Below are 17,418 nucleotides of genomic sequence, written 5' to 3'. Positions count from 1 at the left end.
AAAATAAGGGAAATTGATGGTCTACGTCTCAGGTAAGGGTTTTTCAGCGAATGTCTAAGTTGCCATGCGAAAAATATAAAATTGACATGTTGTTTGTAATGGATTTGCAATGCTCCGAAGTGAAATTTGCCATCTTGTGCAAAAAAAATGGCAGACAAACTACCACGCCATGGAGAGAAATTGTCATGCGTTCGTATCATGATTCGATGGCTCCGAGGAAATTCGCTGGGGGGCCCTAGAAATCTGGCGTTCACACGTCATTAAGATCCTAAAATAAATAGTACATGCTAACAAACAGCTGTATTTCCATTTCAAAATCTTAATTGGATTCACGAATCCCAACCTCATGATTACCACAAATCCAAATTTGGCAATGTTTAACCCCAATTAGCTGGCCAATTGATTGGCCAGGTCATGACCCTCACCCAGTAGCTAGCTGATACACACCACGCGGTGCAAACTTGCCCTACCCAACGCAAACCATGGTTGGTTATGGTTATATAAGAGAGGAAAGCTAGGTAGGCTACGGAGGAGTAGGTCCCAACAATGGTGGTTTTCTGGGGTTTAGGATGGTCATACTCAAAATCCAAACCTACCAACCCCACACCTCTCCCTCTCTTCCACCTCTGAGTCTGACCTCTCTCTCCTCCCGCCGCTATCCCAGCCCCACACCTCCTCCCACACCCCACCCCACCGCCGCGCGCACGTGCGTCGCTCTCCTCCTCGGCTCCGGCCAACAGGCGCCGCCGTCCGACGCATGTGACTGTGCCTAGCTGTCTTCCCTTCTCATGGACCAGCAGGGGGCGGCGCCGTCCAGCAGCACCAGCACCAGCACCAATAGCAGCCGCAGCACGTCGGACCACCCCCACCACGCGTCGGCCGCCGCGCACCACCACCCCTTCTACTACGCTGCCCCGGCGGCTACAGGCGCCACGCCGCCGCCGCCGTTCATGGGCTCGCTTGCGATGGTGCCCGCGGCTACCCCGGCGGGAGCGCAGACGGCCAACCACAGCCAGTCGATAACGGTGGCCGAGCCGCCGTCAGAGAAGAAGGTGGCGAAGCGGCCGACCAAGGACCGGCACACCAAGGTGGATGGGCGCGGGCGGAGGATACGGATGCCGGCGCTGTGCGCGGCGCGGGTGTTCCAGCTCACGCGGGAGCTCGGCCACAAGACCGACGGCGAGACCGTCGAGTGGCTTCTGCAGCAGGCCGAGCCCGCTATCGTCGCCGCCACCGGCACCGGCACCGTCCCCGCCAACTTCTCCACCCTCGCCGCCTCCCTCCGCCCCGGCGCCTCCTCCCGTGCCGCGCCCTTCCAGCACCACCTCCAGCACCAGCCGCAGCACGACGTGGCTGCCATGCTCGGGTTCCATGGCCACCATCAGCACCAGCTGCTCCCCCCGCCGCCGCAGCAGCAGCACCACCACCAGCACCCGGAGGCACCGCAAGATCCTGGCGCCGGGGAGTTCATGAGGAAGCGGTATAGGGAGGCGGACGACCTGTTCAAGGACACCGGACGCCATCAAGACCCGGAAGGCGGCGGCGAGCCCGCGCAGAAGCCCAGGCCGGCGCCGCCACCCACTGCTGTTTCGGGTGCAATGTGGGCCGTGGCGCCGAACAGCGGCGCAGGCGGCGGCGGCGGCGCCTTCTGGATGCAGCCGGCATGGGCCTTCGGCGCCGGGAACACGGTGCAGGCGCCGCTGCAGTTCATTTCAAGAAGCAGCTTCCCCGGCGGGATGGGCGACACGAATCTCGGCATGCTGGCGGGCCTCAACTCCTGCGGCCGCTCCACCGGCGGCGAGCAGCAGCAGCACCAGCACCAGCAGCAGCCGCAGCAGGAGGAGGAGGAAGGGCAGCCTCCCGAGATGGATCAGCACCGCCGGGGCAGCAACAGCGCCGGCGCGAACGGCCACGAGGCCGGCCACTCCGCCGCAAGCCCGCAGTAAGCAAGCAACGAGAGCCATCCGTTCGGGCAACCAATCATGCAAGCATCTGGCATGGTGATCAGGGAGAGTGTGTGGAGCATTTTAGCTAGTTGCTGCTGCACTAGTTAATTAATCAAATCAACCAATTGTTTAGTTTGTTCTTTTCTATTGGGATTATTTTAGTTTGGCGTTCATTAATCCATGGTTTGTGCTGATGGAGGTGATGATTAGCAGTGGGTCCAATTGAACCAGGCACTATTTGTTTAAGGCAACAAGGCTGAGTTTTGCACATTTTATCGTATCAGTTTTCTATCATTGCTATATATCATGGGGAATCTATTTGTTCGATGGAAGTAATCCATGTTTAGAACAAGGCGATTTTCCATAGAATTCTTGCTAGGGCAAGAAATGCTTGGAAGACGCAGCACTTTAACAGAACTAGCTAATTGTCATGCGTTGCAGCAGGGGCATACATATTCTAGTGATTCAACATCAACTTTGCCCGACATATATACACCTACCATATTTTAGATTTTGGTAAGATTTAATTTTATTTAAGTATAGATAGGGAAAGGCAAGGAAATTTTTGATTTAATTAAGGTTTGGAAAGATTTAATTTGATTTAGGTATGGGTGGGAGAAGTCAAGTAAAATTTTGATATGGTTAAGATTTTGATAAAGATTTGATTTGGAAAAGTACCGATTTGATTTAGATTATCTTATGTTACTGTATTTACGTTGCTTTTTATTTTGTGTGCCAATGGTTGAGCTTACAAAAAAATCAACAGAAAACTAAAGAGGGGGGGGGGGGGGGGGGGGGATGCGGGGAGGAAAAAACCCGCGGAGGTGAGGCGAACCTACTAACCCTCCTTTAGTAGTAGAGATTGGGGAAGCAAGATATACGATCTAGCATTCCAAATAGACCTATACCGTCATTCCTAATGCTTTTATGTTTTAATTGGTCTTAAAGTCGTGGTAGTTTCCGTCGAATTTTAGAAGAAAAAACAGCTATGTCCATAATACTAACTTAGGTACGAAAATACTCTTGAAGGGTTGTTTAATAAAATGTAATCCTAGATTTTATAAATTAGAATTTGCAGTGAAGGAATCCTCATAAACTAGAAAACTGCTATTCTATGGCACAACGGTAGAAAAACAATAGTTTATGTTGCACCTGACAATAGCGCTATCCATCACGTTGAACCTTTCCTCCATATTCTCATACTCTTCCCCGCAAAAGAAAAAAAAGAGGGAGAGAATATATTCTCATATTCTTGAGATTCTCTACGTCTTCACATTTTTTGCTGCACAGACTCCCTCTCCCATTTCAGCAACGTGAATCTCTCACCACTAACATAAATCTTTGTTACTTAATTAAACCAACTAATTGTTTTGTTTGCTTTGTTGTATTGGGAAATATTTTCTTTAATCCGTTTGTGCTTATGGAGGTATAACTGAATCAAGCCACTATTGTTTAAGGTTCATCCATCTAAAAGAGGCTAGGTTTTCCACATTTTAACGCTTTGATTTAATCACTCTTCGATTTCTCAATGACATTTGGAAAACCTACATTTTATTTAAAAAGTTAATAAGCAAAAAAAATTGACCTAGCGAATTTGTGTAAAAAATGTAACGTTGCATTCCGAAAAGGTGTACTTTTATAGAATGTATGGGCATCTCAATAATGCTTTATGGGTGTATTTTTAATCGGTGCTACAGAGTGGGAATTCTCGTGAAATTTTAGAGAAACAACCTTGTGAAAACACAAACTTTAGGTATTAAATGATACTAAACCGTTGTCTCACAAATGCACTTTTAGGGTTCTCCATAAATTGGTGCCTAGGATATTTCTAGCCGAACACCTAAAAGGGGTTAACTCCTCAAAAGATTCCAAAAGATTCTCTTTCGAGTAGTTAAGCTCCAACTAGCTGAACTCCTATTTGCTTTAGCTACTCAATTTTTTTAGGAGAAGCCTCCTTTGGCTCTCAATTTTGAGCGACTGAAAGGAGTTCTCAACAAAAGATTCCCTTCGCTCAATGGCCTCCACCACAACAGTACCTCTGCTGATTTCCTTTCCCTTGTCGGCTGCCATGCACGACAGCCGACACCCCGCAACCCCACCGACTCTCGGCCCAATCACCTTTAATCTTCCCTGCCACCATCGGAAGCTTGTGGGCGAATAAGGCCACTGGAGAGCTTTGTTTCATCCAAGACGGAACCGGCAGACGACCACGATGGCGTAGAGCACCCTCAAGGGAGCTAAATGCCGCCTAAATCTCGGTCGCGGCAGCGTCATTCCCGAAAGCCTGAGTCCGACCATGCCGGGCTTGCCCTACGATGGGTAAGAACGACTTCGAGGAGAATTGAGCTCTCGAAGCCTACAGGCCATACCATCAGCCGCGCTATCCACCCACGGCCTAGGCATCGCTACAACGCTGCCCACGGCGGCTCTCACCTCCTCCTCCTCCTGCAACGTGGTCGAAGAATTGCCTAGGTGAATTTTTTTCATTGTTGTGTTACTGTTGTTGTGTTAAGAATAAGGATGGCCAGTGATGCTTGAATCAATTGATTGCATGCATGCACCAGACATGGAAGAATTGTCCGGCGGGAGCAAAAGGTTGGTACAAAGGGCATTTAAAAGATCCAACCATCATTATTGAGGTTGTTGCATCAGGATCTATGTATTTGGCAATCATTGGATTGTTTGGCTCTCATAATGACCTGAATGTGTTTTCGGGGTCACCGTTGTTTGGAAGTCTTGTTGCCGAAGATGCTCGACCTTGCAACTATGTCGACAATGGCCATCGGTACATGATGGGCTACTACGTTGCAGATGACATCTATCCTCCAAGGGCCGCATTTATGAAGACAATCCAACGTCCTCAAGGCAACAAGAGATTCCACTTTGCAACATGCCAAGATTCGACAAGAAAGGATGTTGGGAGAGCTTTCAGAGTCCTTCAAAAGTGCTTTTGTGATTATCCGTGCCCCGGTCGAGTATAGGAAGTCACATGTCCTATGAAAAATCATGACATGTTGCATCGTCTTGCACAAAACGACCATTGAGAATGAGAGAGGCATATAAGAGAACTTTCGGTACATCTCCAATGAAGATCCTGTCGAGCCAGAACACAACCACAAAAGAAGGATTAGAGAAGATATAGCCCAAGAGAAGAAGATAAAAAGGACCATGGCTTGAGATAAAATGAACAAATGAAACCATCATTATCTTTTGTGGGCTAGGTTTATGAACAGGTCATGGACCGTTCCTGCAACTGCATACGACGCCAACGCTCCAAGCCGTGACTTGTGGCTATGGAACACTAATGTTGGAGAATAGAATCCACCTAGTACTGCTTGCCAAACTAGGGCCATGCCGGGAACCAATCCTGGCTTCGTCATCGGGACTGAAGTGACTGAACTCAAGGGCATGTTTGGTAGCCCGCTTACGGGCCAACTAGCCCACGCGGGATGAAACTAGGCTGTTTGGCTGCCCGCATACACTATTTGGCCCGCATCGCATGAAGATTAAAGCAGCCCCAGCCAGGCCCGCTAGGAACGGCTGAATTAACAGTTTCTAGCGAGCCAGGATCGGTCGAGGCAGGAGAGGGGAACGCAGCGCTGAGCTCGTGCGACCACGGAGATGGCACAAGCTCGAGCGCATCTCCGAAAAATTAGCGGGACCATTTTGGCTCACCTCCCGCCGATTCGGTCGCCCTATATTGCCCCCTTCGCCTCACCGCCGAAACTCCCGCCAACCTTCTCCCCCTTCCGAGCTTTCTTGCAGACGTGCATCGTACCGACGAGCAGGTAAGCGGCGCTCCTTCCCAGTCCGGCGGTCCATGGCGGCGGCAACTCGTGGCCTTATCTTCTCCGACTGTTTCGGCGTCTCCCTCAAGCTACAGCATGCTAGAGGCCATCGCTGTAGTCGATGTAGGTAGATCTAAGACCATGTGGTAGGGTTTGATGTTCGAGCTTATGGTAGAGTTTAATCTGTGAGCATCTTCTAGCATGCTAGGGTTGTATTTGGGTGCCGATCTGTGAGATTGTGATCTTGTAGCATGCTAGGGTAGTGTTGAACACACTTTATTGGTAGCTAGTTGTGATGTATGCTGCTCATATTGTGCTGTGTTGAGCTAGATTGTTCGGTAGTGTGTGTTATGCTCATTGTCAATGTGTGCTGCGATTGTAGGACATGACCACACAAACGCAAGATCTTAGCTAGCCAGGCCCTTCTTCTGTCCGAGAGCCAGTTCCCTCCATCCTATGTCGAGGACTCCCAGCCCCTCTTGATGAGCAGATGCCTCCTTGTTAGGGCATATTTCATCCTAAGTGGTTTTGGTGATTGATGACAATGTGTTTGTGGACTAATCGTGTGCATTGAGCTTTTCAGACTTTCAAGCATTTGGCGCAAGACGATTCGTGCTCCTCGGAGTTTCAAGTGAAGACGGTTTTCTTTCCTATGGTTCTTTACTGGTGGTCTGGAGTCGTAGGGAAAACCGTACTATCAAGAGGGGGTCCGCTTCGGAAAGGTTCGGGTGGAATCAACACGTACACACTCATATTGCACCCTTTGCCACTTTCTTCTCCCTTGGAGATGCCAATTGTTTGTATCGAAGAAGTGGTGGAAAGATGCAAGAGGTAGTACCGTGGACTGCAGCGGTAGTACTGCTGCTAGTCCTGCTCGTACTACCGCTCATGGTTGCGACCTTGATTTTTCGTGTCGGGTTCTAACGGAAGTGCCTCAGGGTCTCTACCGTGCTACCTGTTTGTCCCCAGAAAACAGGCGGTTGTAGCAGCGGTAGTTGAGGCGGTAGTACCGCCCATAGGCAGTAGTACCGCCCCTACTACCGCGGCTACCACCGCCCATTTCTCTGTTTTCCCCTGTTCTTCTCATCTCATGTGCATCCTTTAGGGAGTGGTAGTACTGCTCCTGGAGCGGTAGTACCGCTTGCCTGCGGGCTGGGAGGTGCATAACGGTTGGATTTGTCCCCCACTATAAAAGGGGGTCTTCTTCCCCAAGAAGACTCACCTCTTCTTCCCCCAAATTCCATTGCTGCTCCATAGCAAATTTTCGCCTGATCTCTCTCCCTAGCCAATCAAACTTGTTGATTTTCTAGGGATTGCTTGAGAAGGCCCCGATCTACACTTCCACCAAGAGAAATTTGATTCCCCCCACTAATCCCTTGCGGATCTTGTTACTCTTGGGTGTTTGAGCAGTCTAGACGGTGGAGGTCACCTCAAAGCCACATTCCATTATGGTAAAGCTTTGTGGTTTGTTGGGAGCCTCCAATTTGGTTGTGGAGAGAGCCCCAACCTTGTTTGTAAAGGTCCGGTTGCCGCCTTCAAGGGCACCACTAGTGGAATCACGGCATCTCGCATTGTGTGAGGGAGTGAGGAGAATACGGTGGCTCTAGTGGCTTCTTGGGGAGCATTGTGCCTCCACACCGCTCCAACGGAGACGTACTTCCCTTCAAAGGGAAGGAACTTCAGTAATACATCCTCATCTCCACCGGATCCACTTGTGGTTATCTCTTACCTTACTTTGTGCAAGCAATAGTTGTGTTATATTCTTTGCTTGCACTTGTTGTTGTTGTTGTTGTTGTTGTTGTTGTTGTTGTTGCTGTTGCTGTTGTTGTTGTTAGCATCATATGGGTTGCTCACCTAGTTGCACATCTAGACATCCTTTTGTTGCTAACCCTAATTTGTGAAGAAAAGCTAAAAATTGTTAGTTGCCTATTCACCCCCCCCCCTCTAGTCAACCATATCGATCCTTTCAATTGGTATCAATACCTCATCTCTTTTTAAGGGTTTCACCACCTGAAGAGTATGGTTGACGACGGTGGTATCGGGGATGAAGTGCCTGAGGTCGTGGAGTTGACTTCGATCACTCGAGACGACTTAAATGAAGCTATGGCTTCACTTAAGACGTCTATGACGACCAAAGTCAAGTACATGCTTAAAGAATTGCTTGAGGGGTTGAAAGCATCTCCCGATCCTTTGCTTGTGGTTAATCCCACCGCATCAGAGTCGGAGGCCAATTCCGCAAAGGAAGTGGCTAAAGGTACTCAAGTTTCTTCCCCTCATAACAAGAATGGGATGGGAACCTTTGCCTCGGTTCCCCCTCCCCTGGTCTATGGAGGACCGGTCCCTACACCGCGCATTAATAATCTTGGTCCTCCTCCAAAGCTTGTTAAGGGTGATTTTTCTAATTGGGTTTTTCTCATCAAGTCTCATTTGAATCACAGCTCAACAAACCTTTGGAGAATCATTGAGCAATGCTTCTATCCGCATGATCCAACAACTTCACCCCAAGAGAACAAGTGGGCAATCAATACAATCACTCTGCTTTGTTCATCCTTCAAGATGCAATCCCTCCTGAAGATCTGTCACACTTATGTTCCTTCACTCGTGCAAAGGATTGTTGGGAACACATAGTATCTTTATACAAGGGGAGATCAAGCATCCAACGGTCCAAATTTGAAGTGGTTCTTGATGAGGCCGATGAATTTGTGATGCTAGAAGATGAGGATCTACGTGATCTCTACCGGAGAGTGACAACTCTTGCGGTTGCTCTCCAAGACCATGGGAGCAAGGATACATATGAAAATTTGATCAAGCGCAAGTTTCTCAAGGCCATCATGCCATTCAATAAGGCCATGTCTTCCGTGATTCGTCAAAGGTCAGCCTTTCACACCTTAACCTCAAGTGAAGTGTTGGATGAGTTTATTGCCATGAACATCATGAACGAGACCGCCGACAATGCTCTTGCTTGTGTCCGGTCAAAGAAAAGCTCAACCACTCTTGCTTTGAAGGCCAAGGCCATTTCGGAAGAAGAATAAGAGGAGGAGGAAGAAGAGGAGTGTTGCCCCGAGGACACCAAATATGCTTACCATGAGCAGATGGCTCTTGCATCAAGGCAATTTTGGGGCGATAACAGGAACTCAAGGTCCAACTTCACCAAGAACAACTCAAGTGGCTCAAAGAACAAGCAACGAGTAAGGACTTGCTACAATTACGGCAATGTGAGTCACTTTGTGGCGGAGTGCCCTTACGAGAAGAGGGGAGACAATGGTGGCAAACTCATTCGCAAAGACAAAGCAAAGTCTTTCCCAAGAAAGAACAACTTCACCAAGAAGACACCTCCAAAGGGCTTGGTGGCACATGAAGAGTACGCCTCCGATGATGATGATGAAGACACAAGTGGAGAAGGAATGGCAACAGCGACCATTGCCATTGCCACATCTTCCCCCTCCAAGGTGTCTCTCTTTGGCGCCCCCAACGAAAACACCATTGCCAATTGTCTCACGACCAAAGGTATCAACAAGGTAACCTCAAACATCAAAACCACCATCACTACTACTCCTTCATTGTTAGATTGTGTTGATGATAGTGAGGTGGTAAATGTTGATGAAAATGAGTTTACCAAGTTCGTGAGTAAGCTCAAGGGTGAATCCAAGAAGCACTTTGTTGCTCTCTTGAAACAACTTGATGAGGCAAATGATATCATTGAATCTCATGAGGATACTATCTCCAAGTTGGAGGGGCATATTTGTGACTATGCCGATGTGATTGCGGATCTTTCCATTGCTCTTGAGGAAGAGCGAGGTCTTCGTTTGTCTCTTGAGGAGTCACACAACGTTAATGATGCTAAATTGCAAAAAAATCTTGATCATGCTATTGTTCTTACTCGTGTGCTTAAATCCAAGAAATTTGCACTTGTGGTTGACCATGATAGACTCAAGGAAGAGTTTGATACACTTGACAAGGCTCACAAGGTCTTGAAGGGTGTTCATGCTTCTCTCAAAGAGTCTCATGATCAACTCCAAGTGAAGCTAACCAAGGAGATTTCAACGTGTCATCCTTTCATTCTAATTGATTATGCACATGCTACTAACCCTTGTTGTGAGCATGTGCATCTTGTGGAGGAAAATGCCAAGTTGAAGGAACAACTTGAGAAGGGCCTTGTGTCATGCATACAAGGCGAAAAGAACCTCAATGACCTTTTGAGTAACCAAAAGGAAGTTGTGGGAAAGGAAGGAATTGGGTTTGTACCCAAGTCAAAGAAGAAAAATAAAAACAAGACCAAGCAACCTCTCCCTCTCAAGGAAACTTTCGCCAAGGCGGGTGAGGGTACTCATGAGAAGAAGAGAACAAGGAAGTGGGTGGTAATGCCAAGAAGGGCAAAACCGCCCCTAACAACAAAGCCGGCGACTTTAACCCCTCTTATGTTTTATGTCGTGCTAGTGATGGGCATGTTTATGCTAAATTCGTTGGTTTTGGGGTTCCTAAGACCGTTGTTACTAACCTCAAAGGACCCACTCAAGAATGGGTACCTAAACCCAAGCATTGATCTCTTGAAGGAGTTTGCTTCTGGTGGGGTGTCATGGTTGCTTGATAGTGGAGCAACAAATAATATGACCGAGAGTAAGGACTTGGTGGTGGATGTGCATCCAATTCCATCAATGCCCACCCATGTCCAATTCAGTGATGCTTCAACATCTAAGGTATTGGGACTTGGCAAAAGGTCGTCATCTCTCAAGATTTATCTATTGAGAAGGTCATGCTTGTTGAGTCCCTCGCATATAATTTACTTTCCGTTCGTCAACTTGCACTCATGGGCTTTGCAACATTCTTTGATCTTGATACTGTGGCCCTTTTGTGGAGCAAGACGCTTAAAGTAGCTTTTGTTGGGCATGTCGAGAACGGTCTTTATGTGGTGAACCTTTCGGAATGACCCACTAAGACCGTGACTTGCCTAATGGCTAAAGTTGATGTGGGTTGGCTTTGGCATCGCCGACTAGCCCATGTCAATATGAGATCTTTGAAAAGTCTCCTCAAAGGGGATCACGTTCGTGGACTAACAAATGTGAATTTTGCCAAAGACCGTGCTTGCAGTGCTTGTATCGAAGGAAAGCTTCATGAAACGGCTCATCGACCCTCGGCTATCATCTACTCGAAGAGGCCCTTGGAGCTCCTTCACATGGATCTCTTTGGTCCTCCATCCTTTGATAGTCTTGGTGGAAGAAAGTATTGCTTGGTAATTGTGGATGACTACTCAAGATATACATGGGTATACTTCTTCAAGAGGAAGAGTGAGACTCAACAAACTGTCATCAACTTTGCAAATGAAGCTCAACGTCAACATGAAACAAAGACTTTGATGATTAGAAGTGACAACGGCACCGAGTTCAAGAACTACACCTTGGATGAGTTTCTTAGTGACGAGGGGGTCAAGCACCAATATGTCGCACGCTATACCCCTCAAAAAATGGTGTGGTGGAGAGGAAGAACCGAACATTGATGGACGCGGCAAGGACCATGGTGGCGGAGTTCAAATCTCCGTACAACTTTTGGGCCGAAACCATCAACACCGCATGTCATGCATCCAATAGGCTCTACCTCCACAAAGGCTTGAACAAGACTCCATATGAGATACTTACCGGCAACAAGCCCAACCTCAAGTACTTCTGGGTGTTTGGTTGTAAGTGCTTCATTCTCAAGAAATGTTTTGTTTGTCTAAATTCGAACCTAGAGCTCAAGAGGGCATATTTGTTGGTTATGCTACAAACTCTCATGCTTACCGTGTCCTCAACAAGTCCATCGGACTCATTGAGGAGACGTATAAAATGGAGTTTGATGAAAATAACGGCTCCCAAGTGGAGCAAAGTGGTCTTTGTGATGTAGGTGATGAAATTCCTCCCCAAGCCATAAGAATAATGTGGATTGGTCAAATACTCCCCATTGAGGAAACCCTTGTGGCCGAAGGAGAAGGATAATGCTCTACTCAAGTGGAGCCATCACCTATGCTAGACCCACACGCTTCCGAAGAACAAAGTGGAGGCCCTCTGCCCTATGAGCAAGATCAAGGGCAAGATCAACCCCGTGGAGATGGTGATGCACCACACGATGCCCAAGATCAATTTCATGCCTCCGAGCTCGCTCAAGATCAAGAGCAAGCTCAAGACGGTGCTCAAGATCAAGAGCAAACTCAAGATGATGCTCAAGATGAGCAAGATGATCCTCAAATGCCCATCGAGGAACTTCTAGAGCGTCGTGTCGCTAAGGTGGCTTCCAAGCTCGAGGGTCAACAACATGTCATGGAGAATGTGCTTGGAAGCTTAAGAAAAGGGGTAACTACTCGTAAACAATTGTCAAACTTTTGTGAGCATCACACATTTGTTTCATGTGTTGAACCCCAAAAGGTACATGAGGCGCTCGATGTTGAGGATTGGCTTGAAGCCATGCATGATGAACTCAACAACTTCGAGCGCAACCAAGTTTGGGAATTAGTGCCAAGGCCAATGGAGGAACACAATTTCATTGGGACCAAATGGATCTTCAAGAACAAGCAAGATGCAAACGATGTGGTTGTTCGAAAAAAGGCAAGATTGGTGGAACAAGGCTACTCCCAAGTCGAGGGTATCGACTACGGTGAAACCTTTGCCCCCATTGCTCGTCTTGAATCTATTCGCATGTTGCTTGCATATGCATCTCATCATGATTTTAAGTTGCACCAAATGGATGCGAAAAGTACATTTCTTAATGGTCCTTTGAATGAGTTGGTATATGTCAAACAACCTCCGGGATTCGAGGATCCCAAGCTCCCCAATCATGTATACAAACTCAAGAAGGCGCTCTATGGCCTTAAACAAGCCCCACGTGCGTGGTATGAGCACCTTACCGAGTTGTTGCAAGATCGTGGGTTTGTAATTGGGATAATTGATCCCACTCTCTTTACTAAGAGGGTCAAAGGGGATTTGTTCATATGCCAACTATATGTTGATGATATTATATTTGGTTCTCCTAACAAATCTTTCAATGATGAGTTTGCCGCACTAATGACCGAGAAGTTTGAGATGTCTATGATGGGAGAGTTGAAGTTCTTTCTTGGGTTCGAAGTCAAGCAAAGAAGAGAAGGAACTTTCATCAACCAAGCCAAGTATACCTAAGACATGATCAAAAGATTCAAGCTAGATGATGTCAAGCCCATCAAGCTCCCCATGCCCACCAAATGCAAGCTTGATAGTGATCCCAATGGTAAAGCGGTGGATCAAAAGGTATATCGCTCCATGATTGGATCCTTGCTTTACCTTTTTGCTTCTAGACCGGATATCACGTTGAGTGTGGGAATTTGTGCACGGTTTCAAGCCGCACCTAAGGAAAGCCATTATATGGCGGTCAAGCGAATCTTTCAATATTTGGCTCATACCCCAAACTTTGGCTTATGGTACCCAAAGGAGCAAGCTTTGATATCATGGGTTACTCAGACTCGGATTGGGCGGGAGATTGTCTGGAAAGGAATTCAACTTCCGAAGGGTGTCAATTCCTTGGTCGCTCTTTGGTGAGTTGGTCTTTGAAGAAGCAATTGTGTGTCCCTCTCTTCCACCGAGGCCGAGTATGTAGCCGCCGCAAGTTGTTGTGCACAATTGCTATGGATGAGGCAAACTTCAAAGGATTATGGTGTCACTTGTGACAAAGTGCCTCTTCTATGTGACAATGAGAGTGCTATCAAGATTTCTCACAATACGGTGCAACATAGCAAGACGAAGCATATTGAGATTCGTCACCATTTCATTCGGGATCACACCAAGCGTGGAGATATTGAGATCATCTACATCAACACTCAAGAGCAACTAACGGATATTTTCACCAAGCCCCTAGATGAAGCAAGATTTCACGAGTTAAGGCATGAGCTAAATATCATTGATTCGATCAATGTGGCTTGAATCTAGGCACACCCCACCACACTCATCATTCTATCTTGTTCTAGATGTAGGCATGGACATAGGGGAAGTGTTGTTCTCTCAATGAACTCTTCCTACCCCCATTATGCATAAATCGGTCAAGTCTTTCACATTAGCCATTTTTATGGTACTTGTGCTTCAAACATGAGTTTTGGTCATGGGCCCAAGGTTAAAATCTTCGCGGTGCCATACCTATTAACTCAAACATAGGTGGCTTCGGCCACCGCCCTCTCCTCATGATCGACAGTTGTTATTGGTCTTGAGGCCTTCGTGTGTGTTTGAGACACTTCTTGTGTGCTTCTCTTTTCCTTTGCTTTTGTGCTTGGGATGTCTCTTCTGGTTGTTGCTATTTCCTTGTCTTGTCTCTCTCGAGTTTTCTTGGTCTTCTCGTTTGCATAAGCCTGCCTTTTCTTTTCTGCTCCTGCCTGTTTTCACCCGCACGGTACTACCGATGAGCCTGTGCGGTACTACCACCCGGTCCCATGGTACTACCGCGCGGTGAGTTTGAGCGGGGGGGTATGAGTCGAGGAAGGGGCAGGTTTCTCTCCCCATACCCATTCACTCGCCCCCTCATCTCTCTCTCTCTCTCTCTCTCTCTCTCTCTCAAGCGACGAACAGGTAGTGGAGGGTCGCCGCCTCCAAGCTGTCTTCCGCGTTTCCGTCCGGTGGGATCTATCCCCGCCCTCTCCTCTTGCCATGGATGCTGGTATTGCCCCCATTCTTCTCCTCTTTGGTTCTAGTTTTTGGATCAAGGCTTTAGGGCAATATCCGTTGCATTCTTTGATTTTTGGCTAAATTGGGGCATGAGTAGGACGTATAAGACTGCTAGAGTAGGTTGATTGAAGGTTTAACCGCGAAAATTTGAATTTGGCACCTCCGGTACTACCGGATCTCTTCGGAAGCTGTCAGATTCGTTGACATCCGCCTCGAGCGGTACTAATGCTCCTCCGAAGCAGTACTACCGCTTGTGAGTTTTACTACCGCTGGGAGGTGCGGTACTATCGCTTAGAGCTTCCAACTTCGGTTTTTCCCCGTTCCATCTTCACTCTTATGTCTCTCTTTTTCCTTTGGCTTATGCAATTTGCCTCTTTCGTGTCCTTGTGTGTGTGTTCCAGGTGGTAGTAGCTCCGGGCATTAGGCTCGCCGCAAGAATCCCACACAGTCCGATGGCTCCAAGCGCTACCGGTCTGCCGATGTGTCAGTGGGAAGAACCATTCCAGAGAGTGGCTCAATGCCTGTGAGTGGCTCCCAGTGAGCAGCCAAGACAGAGAGTTAAAGTGATTGCGTCCAAGAGCAAGGGGACCAGGGAGGCCCATCAGATGTCTGCATTAGAGTTCGGTACGGCTCGCAAGCACAATCCGTACCGGGAGCCTGAGGATCCTTCGCTTGTCCATCGTAAGTTCTGGAACAAGTTTCAGCAATCTATATACCATGATGTGTTGAAGGGAAAGAAGAGTCTGTATGTGAAAGTCAAGTCTATTGATCTCACTCATATGGAGAGGGACTTGCCTTACTTTGGAGCCGCACTTCAGAGGTGCGAGGAGCTGGACATCAAGAGGATCATCTCTTGCAACAAGGATTTTGATGCAGAGCTTGTGGCCCAATTCTATGCCACATTACACTTTGGGCATGATGAGGACAGGACTCTCACTTGGATGACCAATGGTCGACGTATGTATGCTACATGGAAGAGCTTCATGGAGTGTTTGTCGTATGACGATCAGGGCGCCCAGACCCCAGTTGGGTTTCACCCTCACAGGGAGGCTACTGCTACTCCCAAGGATGCTCTGTGGCCCTTCTCTACCAGGAAGGTGTCTGAGACTGGGCATGTCTCCTATGAGCTCTGGCCCTTTTCTGGATATCATTCACCGGATCTTTAGGAACACTCTGTTCCCTCGTGTTGGCAACTAGGATATGGTGCACTCCTATATGGTGAACTTACTTCTTTTCTGGCAGAAGCAGAAGGGCTCTCAGGAGGTGTTGGATGTTTCTCATGTCATGTAGTCAGAACTTCCTTGTGCGGTCTTGGAGCGCAAGTGCATCATATATGGCCCCTACTTGATGCAACTCATTGAGGAAACATGGGCTTCTTCATTTCCGGAGGAGGATCTTGATGTTGGAGACTTAGTCTCTCATGATGTTGTTCAGCTGAGGCAAAAGGAGAAGTGGTGAACGACTGCTCCTGCTCCTTCAGAGCATGACATAGTTAGGTCTGATGATGAGGAGGATGAGCCAGACTGTGAGCCATCTGAGGAGCCGTCTTGGGCTAAGAAGCTCAAGCAGAAGATGAAAAGGATGTTTTGCCTTCAGGCCAAGGGACAGTATAAGGCTCATGTAGCTGCAAAGAAGGCCCGTTGTGGTGACAAGGCCATTATGAGGCAGGTTGGCCTCACCGTTTTAGATGGCTCTGAGGAGAGGATCACTGATGAGGAGGCTTGGGTCCGTGTGCACTGCACGTGAACCGATTCTGATGATGGAACTGGAGGCCCTACACCTGCTGCAGAGGAGTCTGAGGAGGAGGAGGAGCATGATTGGTGATGTCCTGGAGTGTTGCTACCACCATCATTCTTAGGTGTCCTTGAAAAGGAACGAGAAGAGGTGTCTAGAGCGGGGTGAATAGACTCTTAGCAAGAAAAGTGGCAGTTTTTAATTTCTTCGAGTTGAGGTAGAGTTTTAGCACATGTTTAAACATTCACAATACATATCAAGCATGCATGACAAGAGTGTATGAGCAGCGAAAAGTAAAGCATGCAACTTGTGAGAATGTAAAGGGATGGGATTGGAGTATGCAAACGCAATTGGAGACATGGAGATTTTTCGCGTGGTTCCGATAGGTGGTGCTATCGTACATCCACGTTGATGGAGACTTCAACCCACGAAGGGTAACGGTTGCGCGAGTCCACGGAGGGCTCCACTCATGAAGGGTACATGAAGAAGCAACCATATCTATCCCACCATGGCCATCGCCCACGAAGGACTTGCCTCACTAGGGTAGATCTTCACGAAGTAGGCGATCTCCTTGCCCGTACAAACTCCTTGGTTCAACTCCACAATCTTGACGGAGGCTCCCAAGTGACACCTAACCAATCTAGGAGACACCACTCTCCAAAAGGTAATAGATGGTGCGTTGATGATGAACTCCTTGCTCTTGTGCTTCAAATGATAGTCTCCCCAACACTCAACTCTCTCACACAGATTTTGGATTTGGTGGAAAGATGATTTGAGTGGAAAGCAAGTTGGAGAAGGCTAGAGATCAAGATTCATATGGTTGGAATGGAATATCTTGGTCTCAACACATGAGTAGGTGGTTCTCTCTCAGAAAATGTATGTTGGAAGTGTAGGCATGTTCTGATGGCTCTCCTCACGAATGAAGAGCGGGTGGAGGGTATATATAGCCTCCACACAAAATCTAACCGTTACACACAAATCACCAAACTCGGTGGGACCGAATAAGAAAACTCGGTCGGACCGATTCAGTTCATAATGTGACCGTTAGGCATTTCGGTGGGACTGATATGATCAACTCGGTGGGACCGATGTGCTAGGGTTAGGGTAAAACCTCATCTCGGTTTGACCGATTACACAAACTCGGTGGGACCGATTTTGGTAATAAGCTAACCAGAGAGTTGGTCAGGCAAACTCGGTGAGACCAATTACGAATCTCGGTAAGACCGAAATTATTGCAAGAGGTAACAGTGAGTTTGCAAGCCCATCTCGGTGAGACCGAGATCCCATCGGTGAGATCGA

General features: G+C 47.8%; 1 protein-coding gene across 1 annotated transcript; it reads left to right on the top strand.

Annotated features, from left to right (window-relative positions):
* The first annotated feature begins 308 nt into the window (after window positions 1-308).
* LOC109779837 (transcription factor PCF3) lies at window positions 309-2,248 on the top strand. Its single transcript, XM_020338458.4, has one exon. The coding sequence runs from the start codon at window positions 789-791 to the stop codon at window positions 1,944-1,946; it is 1,158 nt and encodes a 385-aa protein (XP_020194047.1). The 5' UTR covers window positions 309-788; the 3' UTR covers window positions 1,947-2,248.
* Window positions 2,249-17,418: the final 15,170 nt, after the last annotated feature.

This window comes from Aegilops tauschii, chromosome 4, assembly GCF_002575655.3.
Source record: "Aegilops tauschii subsp. strangulata cultivar AL8/78 chromosome 4, Aet v6.0, whole genome shotgun sequence".
NCBI classification, from domain to species: domain Eukaryota; kingdom Viridiplantae; phylum Streptophyta; class Magnoliopsida; order Poales; family Poaceae; genus Aegilops; species Aegilops tauschii.
The sequence above is the reverse complement of the archived record's forward strand: the minus strand, read 5'-3'. Positions and strand labels throughout refer to the sequence as shown.

Excerpts from the sequence above, each read along its gene's own strand:
- LOC109779837 (XM_020338458.4), top strand. The coding sequence starts at position 789 with ATGGACCAGCAGGGGGCGGCGCCGTCCAGCAGCACCAGCACCAGCACC.